The sequence below is a fragment of the Phocoena sinus genome, chromosome 19 (assembly GCF_008692025.1).
Source record: "Phocoena sinus isolate mPhoSin1 chromosome 19, mPhoSin1.pri, whole genome shotgun sequence".
NCBI lineage: Eukaryota > Metazoa > Chordata > Mammalia > Artiodactyla > Phocoenidae > Phocoena > Phocoena sinus.
Window position 1 is genome coordinate 15,524,813 of NC_045781.1, and position 21,916 is coordinate 15,546,728.

Genomic DNA, 21,916 nt, shown 5'->3' on the forward strand with positions numbered 1-21,916 from the left:
GCCACAACTAGAGAAAGCCTGTGCGCAGCAACAAAGACCCAACACAGCCAAAAATAAATAATAAATAAATTATAAATAAATAAATACAGCTCTCTGGTCCCTGGACCAGGTATGTACATTTTAAAAAAAAGAAAGAAAAAGAAAACACTCTGTAACAATGCCCTTTTCAAGAGGATTTGCCATTGGTCATGCCCTCAACAAGGCCCTCGAAGGTACATCCTTGATCCACCCATTCATTCATTCAAAAACTCTGATCGCTTAATTTGTGGATATATCGGTAACCAAAACAGGGGAAAATATAACCTGCCCACATGGAGCTCAAAAGCTAGTGGGAAAAGACAGTTTACAAAATAAGAATTTTAAAATATAGAATATTAGAAAGCGATAAGTTCTATGGATAAAATTTAAGCCAAGATTGGGGAAAGGGAGTGCTTGACTGGGGGGTAAATTTACAGCTACTTATTTCAGTTTATTGAACTTGCTGACCTCACTTCCATAACAGGGATTTCCCACATGAATTTCCCTCTGCCCGGAGTATTCTCTGCGCGTCACCCCCACCCCCACCCCCGCCATTAAAACACGACTGCAAATTCTTTCACAGTCCTCTCATGAAAAGGTAGAGTCTATCTCCATCTGGGCAGGATTGTGACAACTTCAACCAATAGAGAATAGGAATGAATAGAAATTGACACTATGTGATTTCCAAGGCTATGTAGTAAAAGGCAAAGGCATTCTTCGTCCACTGGAATGACTAGCTCTGGAGCCTTGAGGCATCATGTGAGAAGTGCAACTCTGCCGAGGTAGTCGTGCTCTGAGGATGCATAAACCACATGGAGAGACCTTGTATAGGCACTACAGTCCGTAGTTCCAGCTTAAAGTCATCTGAGCCCTGATGTCAGACTTGGGAGTGAAGAAGCTCCAGAGATTCCGCCCCCAGCTGTCAAGCCACCTTTGTCTTCCCAGCTGAACCCCTAGACATCATGGAGCAGAGACAAACTGTCCCCAACTGTGCCCCGTCCAAATTTCTGACTCACAGAATCCATGAGCATAATAAAATGATTGTTTTATGCCACTAAGTTTTGGGGTGGCTTGTAACCCAGAAATAGCAATTAGGCTGGCCCTTTGTTAGTTATTAATTCCTACCTGTCTCAGCTCAAATATAACTTCCTCAGGAAAATTTCTAGGTCCCACTCACCCCCCAAGATCAGATTCTGCTACTATAAACATCTTTTTTTCTCCTTATATCTAAGCAGCTATTTCCTTCTTTTGATTTTATTTAAATGTATGGTTTGTTCAAAAAGACTGAAAACAAGTATTTACCATGTCTGTGACATACAGAGCTACTTTTTACAGAAATCTATCCTATCCTCTCTTTTTTTGCAAATACAAATATCAAAATAATCCTGATCATATATTCTCCAACATTTTATTATAAAAATTTTCTAACATACAGCAAAGCTGAACAATTTTATACCCACCACTTAGATCCTACCATTAGCATTTTACTATATTTGCTTTATCTCACATCTACCTATTACTCTATTCATCCATTAATCTAATTTTTGGATGCATTTCAAAATAAATTAAAGACATTGCATACTGTCTCCTAAATATTTCAGCATGCATATCCTTCATTGGAGTTCAATATTTATTTTTCTTTTGAGGTAAACCTTACATACCATGCAATTCATAAATTTCACTGAATTTTGACACCTTTGTAGTCAAAATCCTTATCCAGGATGGCAACTGGACTTTTTATATGGCATCCCAAGGCTCCAAAAGGAGGGGGACGGGGAGAGATGGAGAGAGAAGAGAGACTGGGAGAAAAACAGGTGGAAATTATATCATCTTTTCTAATCCAATTTAGAAAGTTAAAGTAATATCACTTCCTCTGCATTTTATTTGTGGAGGCAGTCACAAAGTTCAACCCAGTTTCAAGAAGGGACATAGACTCTACTTTTTTGATGGGAAATGTGTCAAAGTATTCACAGATAAAACAATAGGTTTTTCACAATAGTCCGGACAGGTGACGATAGCCTAGACTGGGGTGGGGCAGTGGAGTGGGGAGAAAGGCAGGGTTAAATTCTGGAGAGATTTTAAAGGTAGAGATGATAGAACTTGCCGGTCAACTGACTGTGGGTGTGAGGGAACGAGAGGAGTCAATGACAGCTGTGAGGCTTCTGACCTGAGCAAGTAGAAGGATGGAGCTGAGAGCCAGGGAGGAGCAGGTTTAGGGGGAAGATTAAGATCTGTGGAGTTTGAGACATCTCTTAGACCTTTTTGTGTGGATGATGAGCAAGTAGCAGGGTACAAGAACCTGAGGTTCTAGGCTGAAGATAGAAATTTGTGGACTATCAGAAAAGAGATGGGGTTTAGACCCCATGATGCCAGATGAGAGCACCTGGGATTGACTGTAGATAGAAAAGTCAAGGCCAGGGCCCTGGGACACACTAAAGTGACAGGTGTGAGGCACAATGAGGAGGCACAACCAGAGAGGTGAGGAGAGGGCTGGGGTTCTGGAAGCCAGGAAAAGAAGTGCTTCAAGGAGGGGGTGGGGATCAGAGCACCAAATGCTGCTGCTGGGTCAAGCAGGATGTGGACTGAGGCCTGACCATTGTCCAACGCTCTGATGACTCTACAAGCTTCATACCCAGAGGACAGTTCCTTTGGTCTCATCAGAGACAAGAGGATACACTCCTGAGTTGAAGGTCAGATAAGGTGAGTCCCAGTCTTGCCCGGAACCCCTCTCCTGCTCTCATAGAGGATGAAACCAGAAGAGACTTTGCTTCAGTGGTCAGAAACTAGGGTGAGGTGGGGCAGGGCAGAGCTAGGGTGTGTGGCGGGGCGGGGGGGTGGGGGGGGGGAGGCGGGGCATGGGAGCTATTTCCCTAAATTAGCATGACCCTTGGACTTTCCAAAACAACTTCTTTCTCAGAGACAACCAGTAACCTGAAAAAAAATTTTTATTAGGAAAAATAGAATCTGTACAATTCAAAGTCGTCTGGCCTCAAGAGAGTCTCCTTCCCTCCTCAGCCGCATCCTTGGGGACCCGGGAGGCGACCTGGCTGGAGGAGACCAAGACCCTGGGTCTTCAGTGTGGCCCAGCAGGCGGGATATCTGGGCATCTACTTTCCTGGAAAAAGGACAGGGGAGTAGAGGCTGAAGTTTTGCTCAGGATTGGGGTCTGGGGCTGTGTATGTTCTGGGAAAGGGGCTCAGGAGAAGTGGGTACCAAACGGCAGGCTCAGAGGATTCAGGGGCCGGGTGTCTTAAATCCTGGCATGGTCACCTTTTCTGCCGCCGCAGCTCCGCCCTTTGAACCCTTAGCACCTGCAGTATAGGGTCGTTCTGGAACTCGCTGCCGTCGGAGTCTGGGGGAAAAAGAGCGAGATTCAGGGGGCCGGACTCGTAGCGTGCTGGACTGCCATCCAGATCCGGGCAGCCACGAGCGTCGGTGCGCATCTGCTCACCTTCCGCAGCCTGCAGAAGTCTGGCAGCCTGGGAGAGGACGTCCTCTGAGGGGGCGTGGCCATCAGCGGATGAGGGCGTGGCCACAACTTCAAGCGCCCCCTCCTTGAACGGACGGGGTGGGGCCTCAACACAAGTGGCCGCCTCCTCAGCTGGAGGAGGCCGGACCTTGGGCGGCTTACACCCGACGTCAGCCAAGAAAGTGTCTTTGTCCTTCCTAGGCACCGATCCCACTAGGGGGAGCATGGCCTTGGCGTTCCGAGACTCGGCCTTAGACCAATCCTGCGGGGTCTCTGCCTGGGGACACCGTGATTCAGATGGAGGGGCCGTGACCTCTGAACGAGAGGACCGAGTCTTGGTTTGAGGGCGTGTGGCCTTGACTTTCTGAGATTCAGCCTCGGGTGGAGGCTGGCCCTCTTGGCGAGGGGGCGTGTCCTCCAGGCTGTCCGGAAACAGCCGAGCCGCCACTACTTGGCCCAGCGCGCCTCTGAGCTGCGGGCCAGGGCCCTCGTCCGCTGCCGTGATTCGCCCAGCAGACTCCCGGCGCAGGGCTCTGCTTCTTCGAGGCTTGGAGCTCTGCCTCTCGAGCTCGGCTGGGCTGCATGGTGCAGGGGTGGGCGGGCCCTGGGGGGCGGCAGGGGGCGCGGGAGTGGAGGCAGAGGGCGCAGTGGTTGAGGCTGGAGGCGCAGGAGTGGAGGCGGGGGGCGCTGGGGTGGAGGCCGCGGCCGTGGGAGGGATGGCCCCAAGAGATACCCAGGAACCGGGCTGCGGGGCCCAGAAGAATCCATGGGGGCTGTGGCCCCAAAAGATATGTGGAGAGAACCCTGGGGGAATAGGAGGCCTCTCCAAGTGGAAGGCTTCCCGGGGACCAGGTGGAGCCACACTGCCCCAAAGTGGGATGCAGTTAGGCTGGGTTCCCAGGGAACCAAGGGTCTCCGCAGGGGCAGGAGAGGTCTGTAGACAGATGGGGATAGGGACCTGAGAGGGAGAGAAAGGGTAGAGGGTCCTCAGATCCCCTCAGCCTCCCCCTTCCTCCAACTTCCCTTAGGATCCCTGCTCCAGCCCCCTCAGTCTCCTCCCTCCCCCATCTCACCGTAGGGGTGAGGGCAGGGGTCTGGGGCAGCACCCAGGTTCCATCACCCTGGCTTCCTCGAGCCTGTTCAAGCTTCCGCCGCTGCCGCCACTGGTACAGAATGTCATCCTCTTGCCGCAGGGGTGCCCGAGAGGAGACTGGGGATGGAGTAGGGATGGGGGCAGGTGCTGGGGTTGCTGTGGAGTAAGTAGAGGGAAGAGGGGTAAGGCAGGGGGGATGAGCAAGGACAGCCTAGCACACACCCTTCGACTGTACCAGAAGGTTATTCAGGCAGGCTCTCCAGATAATGTCCCAACTCCCCTGCAGATTGGGAAGTGGGGAAAGGGGCAGAATCAGAGAAGAGAGCCCTCATGGGCTTCTCAACCTGTCATCATTCAATTCTTCATTCATCAACAAATATTTATTGAGCTCTTACTATTTGCCAGGCACTGTTCTGGACGTGGTGGTTATGGCAGTGACCCAGGCGGATCCTCCAGAATCTGCCCACTTCTCCCCACTTTACTTCCCTCACCTGCCAACCTCAGAGCAACTTCCTCCCTGGTTTCCCTTCTTCCTATCCTCCCAAACTGTCCCCACCCGAAGCCAGAGGGAGCCTGTGAACACCTGAGTCAGATCAGGGTGCTCCTGGGTTAGAATCTACCCCGGGCTGCACCTCTCTCCTTGGTAAAAAGCAAAAGTCTTTGCATTTGTGGTTTCCTCTGCCTGGAAGGCTCTTCATTCATGTAACCACAGGGTTCACTCCAAGTCTTTCCAATATTTTCCCAGGTACCACCTTCTTAATGAAGCCTTCCCTGGCTACCCTATTCAAAACTGCAACAACCCCAGCCCTACCACTCTCCATCCTCTTTCCTGTTCCATTTTTCTCCTTAGCACTTATTACCTTCTAACTACTAAATATCATACTTCTCTGCTTATTTATTGTTCACCTCTCCCTCCACAATGCCAGCTACACAAGGGGAGCAATTTTTGTCTGTCTGGCCATTTTTATATCCTCAGTGTCAAGAACAGGACCTAGTGTCAGTATTTGTGGCATAAATGCAAAATGAACTGTTTATCGTGTTCCATCCCAGTGCCCAGCCCTGTGCTGGGAATACAGCAGTGACTAAAGGCAGGGCCACTGGCTGTCCTCAGTCCTGTGGGGCAAAGAGACACCATTCCCTATCACCCAGAGCATCATTTTGTCAGTTATGATTAGTATGGCTACCATTATCTCTCGGAAGCCCCACCTACTAATGCTCCACTGAGAAGGGGGGTGGGGGTGCATCATGTGGGACCTCTTCTTCTCTCCCTTCTATATACTGTGATTCTACTTCCAGACCTGGCCACTCCCCTCTACTCTGCTCCTCAGGCTCTGGCCCAACCCAAACTACCAGAGTCTGTCTCTCACTAGATGTTGATAGCAGCCATAGGGAGCGATAAAGGTCCCGTGCCCTCCTTGCTCAGAACTCTCTCGTGGCTCCCCGGTAGATTATGACCAAATGCCTCACATGCCTACATAGCCCATGGAATCCGACCCCTGCCAATCTCTTCCACCTTATCCCACACTACTCTTACTCCTGGCTCTTGCCTTTCCTAGTTCATTGTCTGCATCATGTTCCCTCCGATCTCAGGTCCTTTGTACAGGCTAGAGGGCTATTGTCCCCACCTGCATCATTCAGGTCTCCACTTAGATAGCACCTCTTCCAGGAAGGCCTTCTCTGACATCCCAGCATCGCAATTCTCTCCTGCATGGCCCTCATTTCTGCTTATATTTCACATTTGTTTGTGGAGTTATGTAGCTATTCTCTGCCCCACACTCACTATCCTGTGAGGACCATGAAGGTGGGACCATGTATGGTTGGTTCACTAAGGAATCCCCAATCCTGCTCACAGGCTTCATACACAACAGATATTCAATGTTTGTTATGTGAAATAATGAATACATTTAATCTGCAAAACAACTCATGAAGTAGGTAGTAGTTTTATCCCCATTTTACAGATGAGGAAACTGAGGCTCAAGGAGGAGAAGTGAATAAGAAGAGAAGGAGCAAAGAATCAGACAGGGGAGTGCTTGGGCAGGATCACACAACATGCACAAACACCACTCTGTTCTCTCTGCTTGCCTGTCCCCACTCACGGGAGTCCTGTGAAACATGGAAAGCATCTGTCCTGTGCACCACTGCATCCCAGGACCTGGGCACAGAGTAACGGTAACAACGATGACCGTAACAGTAACCCAGGTCCTTAATCCAATCTCTGAAATCTTGGGGGCAGAAATTTGCGAGTTCAACAGTTTGCATGTTTTAGTAAAGTTACATGGTATGTACAGTGTTGACAGGGGTCTGGGTCAGTACACCAGACTCAAACACATTGGTATTTAGTTGAACAATATGAAATTGCCATTATTCAACCATTTTTCACTTACAGACAAAAATTTCATATGGTTCAATGTTATATATCCATAGAAAGAAGAAAGAATATTTACTCCCTGGCTTCAGACTATACTACAAAGCTACAGTAATCAAAACAGAACAGTACTGGCACAAAAACAGACAAGTAGATCAATGGAATAGAACAGAGAGCCCAGAAATAAACCCACACACTTATGGTCAATTAATCTACAACAAAGGAAGCAAGAATATACAATGGGGAAAAGACAGTTTCTTCAATAAGTGGTGCTGGGAAAACTGGACAGCTACATGTAAAAGAATGAGATTAGAATATATTCTCCCACTTCATACAAAAAGAAGCTCAAAATGGATTAAAGACCTAAGTGTAAGACCTGAAGCCATAAAACTCCTACAAGAAAACACAGGTATAGAACACTCTTTGACACAAATCATAGCAATATTTTTGTAGATCTGTTTCCTAACGCAAAGGAAACAAAAGCAAAAATAAATGAATGGGACCTAATTAAACTTAAAAGCTTTTGTACAGCAAAGGAAACCATCAACAAAACAAAAAGACAACCTACTGAATGGGAGAAAATATTTGCAAACAGTATGACTGCTAAGGGATTAATGACCAAAATATATTAACAGCTTATACAACTCAACATCAAAAAACAAACAACCTGTTTAAAAGATGGGCAGAAGACCAGAATAGACATTTTTCCAAAGAAGACATACAGAAGGCCAACAGGCACATTCAAAGATGCTCAACAATGCTACTCATCAGAGAAATGGAAATCAAAATCACAATGAGATATCACCTCATACCTGTCAGAATGGCTATCATCGAAAAGACCACAAATAACAAATGTTGGTGAAGATGTGGAGAAAAGGGAACCCCTGTACACTGTTTATGGGAATGTAAACTGGTGCAGCCACTGTGGAAAACAATACGACGGTTCCTCAAAAAACTAAAAATAGAACTACCATATGATCCAGCAATTCTACTCCTGGGTCTATATCTGAAGAAAATGAAAACAGTAATTCAAAAAGATACATGCACCCCAATGTTCATAGCAGCATTATTTACAATAGCCAACATATGGAAGCAACCTAAGTAAGTGTCCATCAACAGACAAATGGATAAAGAAGATGTGGTGTATATATACAATGGAATCCTACTCATCCATTAAAAAGAATGAAATTCTACCATTTGCAACAACATGGATGGACCTGGAAGGTATTATGCTTAGTTAAATAAGTCAGACAGTGAAAGGTGAATACCATATGTTATCACTTATATGTAGAATTGAAAAAATAAAATAAACGAATGAATAGAACAAAACAGAAACTGACTCACAGATATAGGGAACAAACTAGTGGTTACCAGTGGGGAGAGGGAAGTAGAGGAGGGGCAGGATAGGGACAGGGGCTAAGAGGTACAAACTACTATGTATAAAATAAAAAGCTACAAAGAAATATTGTGGAGCACAGGGAATATAGCCAATATTTTATAATAACTTTAAATGGAGTATAATCTGTAAAAATTTTGAATTACTATGTTGTACACCTGAAACTAATATAATATTGTAAATCAATTATACCTCAATAAAATAAGATAGATATATGAATATTCTTCATATTGTTTACATCAAATTTCGCTGGCAAATCAGCTGTGGTGCCAAACTTGCAAAAAGCCTTCTGATTTGGGGGCTTCGTGTTCAGAACTGCAGACAGGATGCAGAGAGAGAACATGCATACTCCTGATAGCTACTGTTAACAGAGCCGTGCTAGGTTTTCCATGTATTCACCAACTCATTTAATCCTCACAACACCGATAGCAGAGGAGTACAATTATTTCCCCTGTTTTACAGCTGGGGAAACAAGGCCCAGAGAGGTCCAAGGTCACAGAGCTGGTAAGTCGAAAGGCTGGGATTTGCACCCAGACTGCCCTCATCCTTGGCTCCCAGAACCTACCTTGTGCCTTGGGGTCAGAGCCCTTGCTGGAGTCAGGAGCGAAGGTCATGGAGAAGGGAGAGAGGCCATCAGAGCTGACGGGGAATGAGGAGATGCCGGCATCGCTGGGGCTGAGGGAGGAGGAGGAAGAGATGGAGGCCTTGCTGTAGGGAGAGGCATAAGTGAGGCAACGGGGGTCTCAGAGGCAGTGGCCCGAGCCTGGAGGGGTAGGAGTGGGGAGGGTGATGGGGGTGGGGGAGGCACCTGCGTTTGAGCAGCCTGGCAGCTCTGCTTTGCAGGCTCAGTGTCTCCAAGTCCAGCAGGGATGAGTTCCACGTATTGAGGCTCTGTGAGGTGACAGGGGTCAGAGGCCAGTCCCCATCCCAAAGGCAACTGGGAAAGGGGCTCGGGACAGAGGGCCTGGATGCAGGTCTACATTCCACCTGGTGCCCTCACATGCTGGCTTAGAATCTGCTCTTCCTCCTCAGGAAAGAGAGACCAGGTTTTCCTCTGTGGATCCACATCCCTCAGTGCAGTCATTGTTATAGAAGGGTTGACCCTGCCTTCCTGATCAGGCCTGGCTAGTCATAATGTTCCGTCCTCTGGTTCACAGTGATTGGTTCAAAGATGAGCGAATGAGAGTAAGCCCTGGGGTTTAGGATGGAGCTATTGGAAAAGCCTTCTCTTTCCACTGGAGTGATCAAGTACATTAGAAGCCTAGAGTTAATGGGGCCATCTTAGCTATTTTGAGGGGAAAGCCTACCTGAGGTTGAGCCAAACAAAGAGGAACAGAGAGCCACGAGAGTCAAGTTCCTCCCAATATGGTGCAAACACCTGGATTCAGCTATGCCTGAAAGCAGCTACCTTTGGATTTCTTGATTGCATTAGCCAGCAAGACCTTCCTTTTTTGTTTACACTTCCTTGAATTGGGGGTTGACTCTAATTCTATCCCCGGGCGGGTACTGCCAGTTCAGGCATGTAGGGGAAGGAGTGGATGGGGATGTCACCTGCTTTATTTCCTGAAGGGGGGCCATAGTCTGTGATGCACTGGCCACCTTGGCACGAGTCGGGACTGCTGTGTTGGGTCTTCCTTCTGGTTCATTGGCTCCTGTTGAGAAACTCCAGTTGATTTAGGGGGGTCCAGGAGGAGTGGCTGCTGGGGGTATCGCTCAGGAGAGGTTATAGGCCAGGAGTAGATGAGACTGAAGCAGGTACCTGCTGCAAGCTGACTGCTGGGGTCTGGTGATTCAGGCCACAGCCACCAAAAGTCAGCTGGGGTTGGGCCTGCAGACTCGCGTTCCTCTCGGCTTGTGGGCTGAGCCTGTCGGAACCGGTTTATGTACCTGTGAGCATCAGAGAATTGCAAGGTGGGTGGGATGAGGAGAGCCTAATATTTAATAATAACAATAATAATCACAATAGCCAATGTTTACCTAACTCCATAGCAGCACTTGGGAGCTGTCCCTCAACATCAGTTCTCCTTTCTTACAGAGTAATGCAATTTTGTTTTGTTCTGTTTTGTTTTGTTTGCCACGCTGTGCGGCATGTGGGATCTTAGTTCCCCAACCAGGGATTGAACCTGTGGCCCCTGCATTGGGAGTGTGGAGTCTTAACCACTGGACCGCCAGGGAAGTCCCCCAGTAATGCAGTATTATATAAGATGATATCATCTGGGGCACATAGTCACTCTTCTATAAATACATTTACCAGGTGCCCTTGTAGCTTTATGGCCATGTAACTCTGTTCTTGACCAACAGGTACGAGGAGATGTGATTCTGGAAAGTGGATGTGGCTGGGAGCCATTATGGGCCATGAAGGAAAGGGTAACAGCCTAGGGAAGTGAGAGCGACAAGACAGAAGGAAACTGTGTCTCTGAGGCCTCAATTAGGGGCTGCCATATCAGGCCTGGTTGTTTCTGTCTGGACTATTAGGTGAGGAAGAAATAAGTACTCTCTTGTTTAAGCCACAATTAATTTGGGACTCTATGTTATAGCAGCTGAACTTGGATCCTACAAATCCAAGTGCTCACTATGTGACAGGCATTGTTATAGATGCTGCACGGACAGTAACTCATTGAAAATTTTAAACAGCCCTAGAGCATACATGCTATTAATATCCCCAATTTACAGATGAGGAAACTGAGGCCAGGATCATATACAGAGTTGGTGACAAAGCTTGGATTTGAACCTCGCTCCAGATCGCTTGCTAACATGCATGAAGTGTGGTCCTAAAAGTGCAGATCTGGCTGTGATATTATGGGATGTCTGCCCCCTCCCACTGATCCAAACCCTTCTTTTCCCCCAGGGCTACTGCTACTTACTTGGCCACCACAGAGTCCCCGCTGTCAGTCACGGTGAGTGGTGGAGAGGCTCCCATCTGTCCCTCAGTGGTGCTGGGTGGGGAAGAGGTCCCTGAGCTGGATGGCCAGGACTCCTCAAACAGCTCAGGGGATTTGGGACCTGTGGCCAGAGCCCTGGGAGCTTCTGGGAGCCTGGATCTCTGGGACCTGGATGAGCTCAGGGTCTAAGATAGGGGAAGCGAGGAGAAGAAAGGTGAGGCTGAGGGGTTATCCCTGTAGGGTAACGAAGACACATACGAAGTCTCAGTCCGGAGGGGAGGAAACATCCCACGATTGCAACAACTCAAAGTGATTGGGGCTGTGATGAGGGATTTAGGTGGTAGAGGACAGGATAAGGGTAGGGCCATAGGGAAAAGAGGAGGGACTGTCTTTTGATCTCTCACCCCCATCTCTCATCATGTCTTCCTTCCCTCTAGTCGTCACTCCCTTGCTACTGGGCTGGAACACAGCACTCTCTGTTGGGTGTCCTCACCTTGGGGTGCCAGGTCAGAACTGACTTCGACCCAGGGGGCCGTCCCCCAAAGTACTGTCTTGGGTGGAGAAAACTGGCAAGCTGCAAGGGGAGAGGGGGGTTGGCAGGCAGAGCAAGGTCACTGCAGCCCTGCTGGGAGGCTGTATGTGGGTGGGGCGGATGGGAGAACGGTAAGAGGGCAGAACCACACTACGATTCCCATGGATTCCTGGAAGAGATGGACTATAATTCTCTTGAAGCACCACTGCACACTCAAGATAAAGATACTGGACGCACGATTCCCACCAGCCCTTGGAGCAGTCTCAACAGAGAAGAACGCAGGAACTGTTGATTGGTGGTTCTTAACGGTGGATCCAGTCTAGGAGGAATCTTTTAAAACTACAGATGCGTGATCCTCACCGCAGACCAAAAGAATCAGAATATCAGGAAGGGGGCTGGGCATCTACATACATCTTCTTCGCAGTGTCCCAGGTGATTCTGAAGTGGAGCTCACGTTAAGGGCTAAACCTTATCACTGTACATTTCCCATAAGTCCTTGGGACGCTATCAGAGGAGAAAGGGGTAGATGGATTACAGTCCCTATAGTCACTGGGCTCCGCCTAAGCAAGAAAGGTCAAAAATAACACCCATGGGAGTCTGGGGACAAATTCAAAATTAAGAATCTTAATTCCCAAGATGCCCCTGAGAATTGCGAGGTTAGAGAAAAAAAAAAAAAGCCCTCGGGGCCACTTAGCGGAACGTAAGACGCTATGGAACCCCCGAGACGGTGAAGTCCAAGGCGGGAGCCGCTTAAGGCTGTGGAGCATCTTGGGAGTTGTAGTTCCAGTGCCGTTGAGAATGAGAGACTCCGCACCCTAGAAAACCTGATCCTAGGCTGCGTTGCTCTCACCCTTGGTCCTCCCCAGGCCCCTTGTGATCCCCGGAAGAGGGATCGGTCTCACCTGCGGTCCATCCCGCAGCTACCTCGCCGATTCCGCCTGCTCTGCTCGGTCACCGGACTCACTCGGAGCGCATCTTTGTCGCTTAGCAATGCCCTATCAGTCCCGCCCCTCTCTGGGACTGCAGGCGGGGGAAGAGAGCGGCCTCCAAGGCGACGAATGATAGGAAAATAAAAGTAATTGGACGGTGGCCAAAGGGAGCTGTCTCACAATTGGTTGGCTGTAACGTGAATGAGAGAGCATGTTTAATTGGAGAACCGTAGCGAGCTGCAGTAATTGGCAAGTCCGTGGACCAATGGAAAGGAGCTGAGACTGGGCTCGCGGTTAGGAAGGGTTCCAATGTACTCTTGCTTTCCTGTACTCGTGTATTCTGGCCACTCCCCCTCTTGCTGCGTAAATCTCATCCAGATTTCAGTCTAACTACGGCTTTTCCCGTTGCAGGGGCAGTAAGGGCGTCTATGCCCTCTCTAACCGCCGTCCTTCCATCAGTCCAGCAGCCGACCAGTCCCACCCCGTCATTCTAAGCACTTCCGTCTTGCTCCAGGAGCAGCTGGTTGCGCCAGATGCCAGGCCTGGGCTCCTGGCCGAGGTGGCTGGATCAAAATGAGCTATTTTGGGCCCCGGCGCGCTGCCCCAGAGGGGCCAGCCTGGACTGTTCTTGCCCGCGCCCCCTGGCCGCTGCTCACCTGGCAGACCCCGCTGTCCTGTGCACCCGAGGCTGAGTCAGACGCACAGAATTAGGCCCGGCTTAGGCTGGGACCAGGGCCCTGCTGAGATGGGAGTAGGGTCTGTTCTGTGTCCTCCTGACAGCCTGGCCCAGCTACCGCATTCCCTGTACCCAGGAATCTGCTCCTAAAACCGCCATCTGCGTCATCCTCAGAGCGCCTTTGGGGCGGGGGTGGATTAAAGGGACTGGGAATTCTTTGGTGGGTTTCTCAGGCCGTGGATCCCAAACGCCACGCTTGCACCCCACTCTGGCAAGGCTCCGCCTCCTCAGCTTTAGTTTTCCTTTCGGAAAATTGGGGAATGATACCTCCCTGGCATTCAGCAAGCGCTTAATAAATGTCCAAGTCATTGTTGGGCTGTCTAAATAAGGCTCTATTAATGGCCGGCTCTGGCCGCAGTCCCAACGTCCCCGGGCGGCCCGCCGAGGGGCGGACACAGAGCGTACTATAAAGCAGCGGCGGCACCCGCTGGGGCACTGCGAAGCCTAGGGCGGCGGCGGAGCACGATGGAGATCCCGGTGCCTGTGCAGCCGTCTTGGTTGCGCCGCGCCTCGGCCCCGTTGCCCGGGCTTTCGGCACCCGGGCGCCTCTTCGACCAGCGCTTCGGCGAGGGGCTGCTGGAGGCCGAGCTGGCTGCACTCTGCCCCGCCGCGCTGGCCCCCTACTACTTGCGCGCACCCAGCGTGGCGCTGCCTACCGCCCAGGTGCCAGGCCTGGGGGAGGGGCGGTAACCCGTCTACTTCCAAGGCTGGGGTCCCCGGTCACCCTGAGGGGGGTGAAGGAATGTCCCTTGACTTTGAGTGGGCCAGGCTTCCGGAGTTCCCTGAGTATGGATTCTCGGAGTTCAGGTTACTGAAAGGGGTGGGAGGTCCCCGTCAGTCTGAGGAGGGTCTCAGCTTCGAGAGGGAGTGTAAGGGCTGGGTCAGTAACTGGGTGGGGGCGGTCACTCTGAGGGAAGTCTTGGTGATTCTGAAGGAGGCTGGGGACCCAGGGAATCTGGGAAAAACGGGGAGCCCAGTCATTCTGAAGGGCGTGGGGTTCCCAGTGCCTCTCGAGGGGAGGGAATATTTTGTTATTCCTGAGGAAGAGAGTTTGGAGACTGTGGTGACTCTGTCTCCTGGAGAGGTAGAGGGGAGGGAGGGTCCTGTGACTTGAGAAAGGGGGGTCTGGCCACTCAGAAGTGGGGGAGGAGTACTGGTAACTACTGAGGGCTCAAGCAATCCCGTGACTCGAGTGGGAGGGTAGAAAGGGGAAACTGTGGGAGGAGGCATCTTGACGATTTCTGGCGGGGGTGGCGCAGTAAGGGCCCCTGGGGCTCTGAGGGGAAGGGGGCTGAGCAGTGTTCAGAAGGACACGCTGACTACAGCGTTGCTGACACTGGGGGAGAGGGCAGGCCTTACCCCGTGAGGACGGAGGTTCCTGACCTTGCAGGGTAAGGGGGCCTCATCACTCTGGTTGAGAGGGGAATCCCGGTGGCCACAAGGGGAGGGATGATCCCAGTTATTCTGGGCGAAGAGGTCCTCGGTGGCTACGTGTAGGAAAGGGGACGCCCCAGTTCCAGAGGCCAGGAACAGCTGCAGCACCGGAACCAACGGAGAACCAAGGGGAGGGGCCTTTCTGGGTCCCCGGAGCCTCGCCCCGCCCAATGACTATCGGGCTGTGCGCAGGTATCGACCGACCCCGGGCATTTCTCGGTGCTGCTGGATGTGAAGCACTTCTCACCGGAGGAAATCGCCGTCAAGGTGGTTGGCGACCACGTGGAGGTGCACGCGCGCCACGAGGAGCGCCCGGTGAGCCCGCTGGCGGGGGCGGGGCCAGAACAAGTACGCGGGATCCGCAGGCCGGAGGGGCGGGGCATCTACAGGGGATGGGCCGAGCCGCTCAAGCCTCTTTCCCTCCAGGATGAGCACGGATACATCGCGCGCGAGTTTCACCGCCGCTACCGCTTGCCGCCTGGCGTGGACCCTGCGGCCGTGACGTCCGCGCTGTCCCCTGAGGGCGTCCTTTCCATCCAGGCCGCACCTGCTCCGGCCCAGGCTCCACTGCCGTCGCCGCCAGCGGCTGCCGCCAAGTAGGAGCCAGGGCACGCTTGAACCCTGGGAGCCGCCTGAGGCCCCTCCACCGCACTTTTAAAGCCGACCTGACTCCGCCTAGCCAGATATCCCGAGCGCGCCAAGACTACCCGCCCACCCAATCTGGGATCTGCCTTGAACCTTCCAACCTAGCCTCAGCCTTGATAACCTAGACCTTTCCGCTGACACTCCCTCTCTCACACACTCTCCTGTTTTCAAATCTCCCAACACCTCTCTGGCTTCCAGACCCTACAAGCACAGTCCCTCAGCCTACAGTCTCCCATCCCCACTGACCCCGCTTGGCATAGAACCCCACTCCAAACTCTCTATTTCCTTCTGACTTCTCTAGGAAAACATCTCCACACCCCGTTTCAGTCCCCCCCCCCAAGATTATGGTGTAGACAGACCTGCCCCCACCCTAGGCCTAGGCTAGTCAAGCATAAGTCCCCACTTCCCCTCAAATGTCCCAGACTCTGCACAGACCTCCCACCCTGGACCTTCCTGGCCTGGTCCCCAAGACTCTGGGTCCTTCCCCTCATTCCAACCAGATACTCCACTTCTCCTCACTCTCTCCCCCCAACCCATCTTCTAACTTGAAACCTCAGCCAGCCACCCCCAGACTCTTGAACCCCTTTTCTGACCCCCACCCTTGTACACCTATTCTAGGCCAACCAGGACCCTCAACCTCACACTGTACAGATACCCACCCCATCTCCTCAGAGTCTACACGGATGTCCTAGGCCCCTACGCCCAGCTCTAACCAGAACCCCCCAGTCACTGTCTTGACCCCCAAGTCTCCAACCACATATCCACCTTCCACACCCCTCCCCTTATTCTCCAAGACCCAAACAAGCAGCCACTTTCTTTGATTCCCCACAGTCTTTCTCTCGCCTCAAATTCCCTGATGCCCCGTCTCCTCACTCCCCCAATAAATGTGCTAGAACTGTGCCAACTGCTTTATGTCTGATCTGGGAAGGATGGGCTGGAGAAAGTGGAGGCCAGTGTGGAGGAGGGGAATGTTTATTGGGGTGGGGGTGGGGACAGGGGAACATCACTGTCGCTCGTACATCTCCCGTAGGATCTTCATGCTTTCTGAGTAACGAAGCTGGTTCCGATGGGATGCCTCCTTCCACCTGCAGTTGGGGTGGGGGGAAGGCAGAGGGAGGACTCAGCAGTTGGAGCACAGGCCACAGGGAACAAGCATTTGGGGGATGCTCACCTCTGGCGGATGCGTTTCCAGCGCTGCATGTTTCGGTAGATGAGTGTGGAGGGTGAGGGCTCAGGCTCAGAGGGCTGCATGGACAGAGAGGCCAGGCTGGGTGGCCACGCCCGAGCCCCACAACTCCTGCCCCATTGCCCCAGGCCGGCCTTGCACACCCACCTCATCATCAGGGGTACCCTGGGTCTCAGGCTGCAGTGGGGATGGAATTCGGGATCTACAGGCATCTCCGGGTGGTCCGGGAGCTGTGGGTGGAGGCAGCTTATACACATCACGACTCTTGCTGTTGGTGACCTCTGAACCCTGAGGATACAGGACCCCACACCAAGCCCAAGAGAGTCAGAGAAGAGGGCCAGGGGCACACATTTCACACCTCCTTCCTTTCCCAGTGACAAAAGACATGAGGGTCTCACCAGGGACCTGTACTTAGGAGTCATGTCTGTCTGCTCCAATGATCCCTGTTTTCTCCTATCCAACCCAGGGATCTCCTCAATTACTCCTGCCCAGCACACAGACCTCCATCTAGGGAGACTTCCATTCCCAGCCCAAGGGGTCCCCATCTGCTCCCCTAGGCCAGGTGGCTACACCTGTTTGCACTAAGAACCCCTGCCCAGTCCCCCAGCTCTTGGGAACCCCTGATCTTGGAGGTCACATCTATTTGCCCAGAGGAACCCTGTCCCCTCTCCCTCCCAGACCGGATAGCCACGTCTGTCTGCTCTGGGGCACTCCAACCGTTCCCCTGGCCTAAGGGTTCCTATCTGTGTACCTCACCGGATCCAGGAGTTACCCGAGAGACACAGAGACCTATGCTTGTCTATCCCATTAGCTTGGGGGGAAAGTACCTTGCGACTGTCAACCCACTGCCCTCCCTGGCTGCTGGGCGGGGGCCTACCACCCATCCCACCTCCTCATCCTCAGGCAGTGGGGGCAGCGGTGAACTGGGTGAGCGTTCACGCTCGCGCACTGTGGGGCTGTTGCGCATCCAGGCTCGGCAGATCGGGTACAGCGGTGTGTTCTCACTGAACTGAGCCAAGTCCACGCTCCGGTCAAACAGCTTGATCACGTACGAGTCTAGGGTGGTGAGAGTGGGAGGGGTATGAATATCGTCACGTAGACCGCCATCACTGCCTGCCCTCCAGGGCCACCGACTACTCACTGGATCGCTGTGGCCCTCCCTCGGCCAGCCCCTCATCCATCTCCCTCCTCTTCTTCCTCCGCTGATGGGGGAATCGGGCAGATGGCCTGTGTGGGGAGGGAGAATTTCAGGACCAGGGTGGGGACTGAGGACCTCTCATCAGCTGGCTGGGGCCCCTGCCACCTTACCGTTTGCCGCTGGCCGTGATGGAGCAATCCCTGTGGGGAGAGACAAGGCGTCAGCAGGCTTACCCTTGAACAAATGCCTGCTCAAAACCCCCCAAAGGGCACCCTTGGGGTACTGTGATCAAGCTCATATAGACGCCACCAACTCCTTAGGCCTTGTGTTCCCCCCACATCGGGGCCCGAGGTGGCATCATCAGGGGACCTAAGCTTCTGCTGCCCCAGGGCCTTTGTACACGGAGAGTGGTTAGGAGTGTGGTGGAGAAAGCATGGGGCAGGGTGGTCAGGGCTTGGATGAGGAAAGAAGTTATCTACCACAAACCCTCAAACACAGATCCCATCAATAAAACTTACTTGTTGTGGGTGTCTGAGGGGGTCTTCCCAGCTTCCTCATCCAGACGCTCCCTGGTAGCAGAGGAGAACTGTAGGCTCAGGGTTCCAAGGGCCCAGGGTGGGAAGGCACCCAGTGGCCTCATCCATTGGGCCCCTTCCTCCCTAAGCCAGCCTCTGGGGTCCCACCCAGGGCCCCCGACTCCCTATGACCCCATGCTGGGCCAGGTCCCAACCTGTCCATGTGACTCTTCTCCAGCAGACACTGCAGAACAGCATCCAGTTGGTTCCGGGCCTTTGCCATCTCCAACTCTGGGGAAGAGGGTACCGAGGAGTCACTTCCCAGGCCCACGGCAGGTGGGCAGCCACTGGGCCGGGGAAGGGCATGTGTATCCAATCCTTCGGTCAGGCCCAGGCATGCTGGGAGGGTACAGTGGGCAGAGACTACTGAAATGATGAGCAAGAGCTCTGGCTTCCAGGGCTGACCCATATGCTCATGTGTGACCTAAGGTGAATCACCTTACCTCACTGAGCCTGTTTCCTCATCTCGAAAATGGGTCTCCGAATGATATCTACCTGCTAGGACTGTTTTGAGGTTTAAACAAACCTATGTTGTATATGAATCTCTTAGCAGGATGCAATAATAATGAGTAACATATATAGAGTGCTATTATTATTATGTGCCAAGCACTGTTCCAAGCACATCACACATATTAACCCATTGAGTTTTCACAATAACCCTGGCAGGTAAATATGATGTTTATCCCCATTTTAAAAATGATGAAACTGAGGCACAGAGATGTTAGGCTACTTGCCCAAAGTCACACAGCTAGGAAATCGCAAGGCTGAGGATTTGCACCCAGGTCATCTGGCTCCACAGCTGAAGTTATAAGGCACGGACTCAAACTGGGTGCAGAATCCAGCTGCCAGATGTGCTCTGTTTGGCTGAGGTAGGTGTGTTATTTTAAATCTGAGTTAAATCTGAATAAGATGACTACATTTAATAATTGGGAGATTTCATCTCAAATACCCATTTTTGGCTTTTTTTCCCCCCAGGAAATGAGATCTGGGCCCACCTTCCTGCATGCCACAGCCCCTGCCTGGCCCTGTCAGCCTGTGTGTTTGCCTCTCTTCATCACGGAACATAAGTAGGTGATGATGTTATAAATATTCTCCTCTTACTCTTGTGGGGTGTTCACTCTTCTCTTCCAACTAGTAGGAGCTCTGACCCAGCACTCAGAGCCTGGAAGGACACTTGGGGACATGCTTTGCTAGCCCTGAGACTTCCTGAAGAGACCAGGAGACATGACTCAGAGGAGAGACAGGGTGGGGATGCAGGGCTGGGGGCAGCTGAGATTCTAGCAAAGAGCCTTGGTTAGGAGCCAAGGTATGGATCATGCCCACCTCTCTTTCCCTAGTCCTTGTTTCTCTCCTGACCCTGGACACTTTCCCCTTGATATCCCCCAGGCTCCTGCCACCTACTGGGTCCCACACTGGCCTCAGTGTCTCTATAAACTTATCCCTTTTCCTGGACCCCCTTCTCAGGTTTATCCACACTGTCACCCCATCCCTCCCTGGGCCTCAACAAGGTCACTTCTCTCCCTCCCCCGCCCACCCCATGGCCTGTCCACTTGGTCCCCTGAGTGTCTCTCCCCCCTCCCCCCTCCCTAGTCTGCCCACCCGGGTCCTTTCCCTCCCTCCCCCTGGGCTCCCAGCCTCAGTCTCCCCTTCTAATGAACTCTCCACAAGGTGGCCAGGGGAATCTTCCTAAACCCAAACCTGACCCTGATCCTTCCCTGCTTAGAACCCTCCACGACTCTGCAGTGCCCCCCTGGGGCAGAGTCTGAGTGTTTCAGCCTGGTGTTCACAGGCCTCCATGACCCTGCCTACTCCTTCCTCACCATCATTTTGTTGTGGTCAGGCCCCCTTCACTTTTCCACCCACGATTTTTGGGGCATTTTTTGGCATCTGGGGGGCCGTCTTGTAAAACTCCCTCCTTGGTTCAAAACCCTCCCTTGGCTCCCCATTTCCCTCAGAGCAAAAGCCAAAGACCTGACCCGCCGCCCCCCCCCCCCGCCCACTTTGCTCTCATCTCCTCACACTTTCTACATCACTCACTCTGCTCCAGCCACACTGGCCTCCGTGCTGGCCCTTGAACACTCCGGACAAGGCTTTCACCTCTCCGCTGTTTCAAAGCTATTTCCTTTGTCAGATTTGCTGTTCCCTCACTTATCCTCGTCGCTCTCTCCCTCACCTGGCCTCACTCCTGATCTCCCTACCTTCTCCTGTTTCGTTTTATTACCACTTATAGCATTTAACATCTCACGTCATTTTAGTATTATTTTGTTGTCTGGATTCCATGCCTCTCCCACCACCCTTAACGTGCCAGTCCTGGGTTCCCATCAAGCTTGGCCCCAACCCAAAATGACTTCCTCTCTCTCAGATTCAGTTTCCCCATCTACCACATTTCCCACGTCCTAGGATTACTGGGATACAGTGACTACGAGGATTAAAAGCTTTCCCGTACTTCAGGTGCTCAGCAAATGCTGGACTCATGACCACTGCGAGAAATGGGGAAACGGAGAAAAGAGTCCTTCTTTGAGTCACACGGCTCGGGATCCCCATGTCTTACCGCACCACACCACTGCCTGAGTCACCACCATTCAACCTCAAAGCTATCCTGAACACACATCGGGAGGGTATCAAGGTGGCAGGAATCGCTCGATGCCTGACAGCGATAGTCAGATGGGCTGCGGGGAGAAGTCGCGTAGTCCGCCTTATCGCGATAATGCTGTCTATAGGGACTCCCACACCCTGATCAGTCCGGTGCTCCCCTACAGGCCCCCGACCTCGGGGTCCTCACCTGATTTCTCCACTTTCACCTTCACCGGGAACATGGTTGGGGTCTGGGGTCTGGCTAGCTGGGTCAGAGAAGCCCAAAAGAGCCTACGGTCACAAGTCAAGGCCAGAGGCAGACGGGGAGAAGTCAAAGGTAAGCTTCGTGTGTGGGCAGTCCTCCGCCCTCAGCAGTGTCCGGCCGCGACGGCCGCGGAAGCTGCCACCTCCTTCAGTTCACCTTCTGTGGGCGGGCCCTTCGGCAGTCCCTTGTTTCCATTAGTCAACGCAACCGTCAATCTCGTACCCTGGCCAATTCACAGCTGCCGCTGTCGGTTCCCAGCTCTAAGTCCCACCTTTCGGGGGGCGGGGGGGGGGGTCCAGGTTTCCGGAAACAAACCAACAATATCCCAGGGCGCTTCCTGGGAGGTGTAGTTCTAGCTCCCGAGACTCAGCCGAAGTAAGGGCGCCTGCGCCGCGCGAGGCACGGTGGGAGACCAAGGATCAGAGCGTCGCGAGGCTGCTTGGCACTTACAGTATTAGAAGCTTTGAGTAACACAAATTTGGCTATTGAACAGGAGTTATTTAACCGTGGGAGTCTCTCTTGGTCCCTAAGAGGAAAACAATTCTGGGGCTAGGCTGGGTTCCCTCTTAACTAAGCACTCACTAGGTGAGTGCCAGCTACCTGTTAAACTCTTTTAACGTGCAGCCTCATTCACTTAGCAAATATTAAGTACCTGAGCCAGGTACTCTCCTAGGTACTG

General features: G+C 52.2%; 3 protein-coding genes across 7 annotated transcripts; 1 reads left to right on the forward strand and 2 right to left on the reverse strand.

The window, feature by feature from the left end:
* Window positions 1–2,945: 2,945 nt before the first annotated feature.
* On the reverse strand, window positions 2,946–13,469 carry PROSER3 (proline and serine rich 3). Its single transcript, XM_032614693.1, is given in 12 exon segments — window positions 2,946–3,133; window positions 3,289–3,370; window positions 3,470–4,445; window positions 4,561–4,736; window positions 8,907–9,049; window positions 9,150–9,232; window positions 9,893–9,993; window positions 10,101–10,228; window positions 11,206–11,408; window positions 11,717–11,733; window positions 11,736–11,797; window positions 12,658–13,469. Coding segments are annotated over 12 exon segments (2,124 nt in total). The 5' UTR covers window positions 12,669–13,469; the 3' UTR covers window positions 2,946–2,991.
* Window positions 13,470–13,806: 337 nt separating this feature from the next.
* Window positions 13,807–16,400, forward strand: HSPB6 (heat shock protein family B (small) member 6). Of its 3 annotated transcripts, none has more exons than XM_032614670.1 (3): window positions 13,811–14,083; window positions 15,047–15,202; window positions 15,281–16,399. In XM_032614670.1, the coding sequence occupies exons 1-3, from the start codon at window positions 13,886–13,888 to the stop codon at window positions 15,452–15,454; spliced, it is 528 nt and encodes a 175-aa protein (XP_032470561.1). In that variant the 5' UTR covers window positions 13,811–13,885; the 3' UTR covers window positions 15,455–16,399. The 3 variants fall into 3 exon arrangements, with proteins under 3 accessions (XP_032470560.1, XP_032470561.1, XP_032470562.1); XM_032614671.1 differs by having other exon boundaries at window positions 13,830–14,083; window positions 15,047–15,169; window positions 15,281–16,400; XM_032614669.1 differs by having other exon boundaries at window positions 13,807–14,083; window positions 15,047–16,399.
* Window positions 16,401–16,447: 47 nt separating this feature from the next.
* LIN37 (lin-37 DREAM MuvB core complex component) lies at window positions 16,448–21,424 on the reverse strand. Of its 3 annotated transcripts, none has more exons than XM_032614646.1 (9): window positions 21,181–21,424; window positions 18,554–18,629; window positions 18,342–18,392; window positions 17,994–18,023; window positions 17,827–17,912; window positions 17,575–17,741; window positions 16,833–16,973; window positions 16,671–16,744; window positions 16,448–16,584 (listed from the first exon to the last, which is right to left on the reverse strand). In XM_032614646.1, exons 1-9 carry the CDS (start codon window positions 21,212–21,214, stop codon window positions 16,503–16,505), a joined length of 741 nt encoding a protein of 246 aa, XP_032470537.1. In that variant the 5' UTR covers window positions 21,215–21,424; the 3' UTR covers window positions 16,448–16,502. The 3 variants fall into 3 exon arrangements, with proteins under 3 accessions (XP_032470537.1, XP_032470539.1, XP_032470538.1); XM_032614648.1 differs by having other exon boundaries at window positions 16,449–16,584; window positions 16,833–16,915; window positions 21,181–21,372; XM_032614647.1 differs by lacking the exons at window positions 17,994–18,023; window positions 18,342–18,392 and having other exon boundaries at window positions 16,449–16,584; window positions 21,181–21,372.
* Window positions 21,425–21,916: the final 492 nt, after the last annotated feature.